At 36.6% G+C, this 3,195-nt stretch overlaps 1 protein-coding gene across 1 annotated transcript; it reads left to right on the top strand.

The window, feature by feature from the left end:
- The first annotated feature begins 1,330 nt into the window (after positions 1–1,330).
- LOC138371711 (dynein heavy chain-like) lies at positions 1,331–2,275 on the top strand. The gene has a single exon (XM_069336729.1). It carries the CDS (start codon positions 1,331–1,333, stop codon positions 2,273–2,275), a length of 945 nt encoding a protein of 314 aa, XP_069192830.1.
- The last annotated feature ends 920 nt before the right edge of the window (positions 2,276–3,195 follow it).

Genomic DNA, 3,195 nt, shown 5'->3' with positions numbered 1-3,195 from the left:
ACCTTTCCGAGTAGGCCAACATTGCCACATGTAGAGTGGTTGTATTAGGTTGTATAAAGACGTATTGTATCAGGTTGTATAAAGATGTATTATATCAGGTTGTATAAAGATGTATTATATCAGGTTGTATAAAGACGTATTGTATCAGGTTGTATAAAGACGTATTGTATCATGTTGTATAAAGATGTATTATATCAGGTTGTATAAAGATGTATTATATCAGGTTGTATAAAGACGTATTGTATCAGGTTGTATAAAGACGTATTGTATCATGTTGTATAAAGATGTATTATATCAGGTTGTATAAAGAGGTATTGTATCAGGTTGTATAAAGAGGTATTGTATCAGGTTGTATAAAGACGTATTGTATCATGTTGTATAAAGATGTATTATATCAGGTTGTATAAAGAGGTATTGTATCAGGTTGTATAAAGATGTATTATATCAGGTTGTATAAAGATGTATTATATCAGGTTGTATAAAGAGGTATTGTATCACGTTGTATAAAGAGGTATTGTATCAGGTTGTATAAAGAGGTATTGTATCATGTTGTATAAAGAGGTATTGTATCAGGTTGTATAAAGAGGTATTGTATCAGGTTGTATAAAGAGGTATTGTATCATGTTGTATAAAGAGGTATTGTATCATGCTGTATAAAGAGGTATTGTATCAGGTTGTATAAAGACGTAATGTATCAGGTTGTATAAAGAGGCATTATATCAGGTTGTATAAAGAGGTATTGTATCAGGTTGTATAAAGAGGCATTATATCAGATTGTATAAAGACGTATTGTATCATGTTGTATAAAGAGGTATTGTATCATGCTGTATAAAGAGGTATTGTATCAGATTGTATAAAGACGTAATGTATCAGGTTGTATAAAGAGGCATTATATCAGGTTGTATAAAGAGGTATTGTATCAGGTTGTATAAAGAGGCATTATATCAGATTGTATAAAGACGTATTGTATCAGGTTGTATAAAGAGATATTGTATCAGGTTGTATATATAAAAACCCGTACCAAGTGTTTCTCCCAGGAGCGACAGCACAGAACGCCAGCTTGTCAATTGAAAAACGATACTCAGGTGTCGTAGCGATTGGGCATCCCTACTACAATGGCTAATATTTATTCGATAAGCGGAACAATATTATCGTCGCTGACGAGACTGTGGGAAACATAGAAGATAAACACTGGTGATTATTATCTTAACTGATGAACTTAACTATAGAATATAGTTATAGAAATTGGATCCTATAACGAAATGTTCTAATATACCACAACGTTTTGACCGGACATAACACGAGGTTATGACCGGACCATACCAAGATAATGGTAGATTATACCAAGATAATGGTAGATTATACCAAGATGAGAGTAGATTACACCAAGATGATGGTAGATTACACCAAGATGATGGTAGATTACACCAAGATGAGAGTAGATTGCACCATGATGAAAGTAGATTACCCCAAGATGAAAGTAGATTACACCAAGATGATGGTAGATTACACCAAGATAATGGTAGATTATACCAAGATGAGAGTAGATTATACCAAGATGAGAGTAGATTATACCAAGATGAGAGTAGATTACACCAAGATGATGGTAGATTATACCAAGATGATGGTAGATTACACCAAGATGATGGTAGATTACACCAAGATAATGGTAGATTATACCAAGATGAGAGTAGATTACACCAAGATGATGGTAGATTATACCAAGATGATGGTAGATTACACCAAGATAATGGTAGATTATACCAAGATGATGGTAGATTACACCAAGATAATGGTAGATTATACCAAGATGATGGTAGATTACACCAAGATAATGGTAGATTATACCAAGATGATGGTAGATTACACCAAGATGATGGTAGATTACACCAAGATAATGGTAGATTATACCAAGATAATGGTAGATTATACCAAGATGAGAGTAGATTACACCAAGATGATGGTAGATTATACCAAGATGATGGTAGATTATACCAAGATGAGAGTAGATTACACCAAGATGATGGTAGATTACACCAAGATGATGGTAGATTACACCAAGATGAGAGTAGATTATACCAAGATGAGAGTAGATTACACCAAGATGAGAGTAGATTACACCAAGATGAGAGTAAATTACACCGAGATGAGAGTAGATTACACCAAGAAGAGAGTAGATTGCACCAAGATGAAAGTAGACTACACCAAAATGAGAGTAGATAACATCAAATGCACAGTAGACTACTCCAAATACACAGTAGCAGACATCAAGTAGACAGTAGACAATACCAAGATGAAAGTAGACTATTATTACAGTCTACTCTCTTCCTAACATTTCCTCACAACAAAAAAATCATTAGAACATATTTAAAATAAATGGAAACTATATTAGTTAATAATAGGAGAAAGTTCCTCTTTTTCGTGTGGTCCTCTTAACGTATTTCAGCCATTAGCAGCTCACCTTGTCTTGTGCATGGATATATATGGCTGTTGGTGGATGTCGTTTGACCAGTATTGCTGGTGGGGTCAGGGCGGGGTCAAGCGAATGACCCCATGCTGCAAGGTGGCCGGGAGGTCCAACCAATCACCATGTTGCAAAGGGGGAGGAATAGGGGGAGGGGGGACTATTTAGTCGTTGACCTGCAAGATGCCGAATTTTCTCATTATGTTCAGCTTTCTCACCGCTAGGCGGCCTTGTATGGCTCAATGGGTCTTTTGTTGGTCTTTGTAATCCTGTTGTTAATGTGTTGTCTGCTCGGTGGGGGTCAGAGCAGATATTTGCTCGGTCGAGTAGAGTTGGGGAGCGTAGGTTATGCTTTTTGTGTCTACTCACTTCTTTCTGCTCACATATTTGGGCGTAGAAAGAGGACCTGCTGCATGGGTAACAGCTTCTCCATATCGACCTACTCCAGCCTCGAGAACCAGAGCACAACTCCATAGTCTCCTGAGACTGATGGATGCCTACTACTATTTACTACTTGGGTCTTCAGGATCGAACATTTAGCTTCTGGACTTCTCCTTTCTAGCCGCTGGCCGTCTAATGCAATGACTCCTGTCTTATTTCTCTGTCAAATCTACCTTTGAAAATTATGGATACTGTTCGCTTGTATAACCTGCACATGTAGTTCATTACATGTCTCCATTACTCTTACGCTAAAAGAAAACTTTCTTTGCCTAATGTGATTCTCAAGCGTC

The sequence above is a fragment of the Procambarus clarkii genome, chromosome 36 (genome assembly GCF_040958095.1).
Source record: "Procambarus clarkii isolate CNS0578487 chromosome 36, FALCON_Pclarkii_2.0, whole genome shotgun sequence".
NCBI lineage: Eukaryota > Metazoa > Arthropoda > Malacostraca > Decapoda > Cambaridae > Procambarus > Procambarus clarkii.
This window is presented reverse-complemented; position numbering and strand designations above follow the sequence as displayed.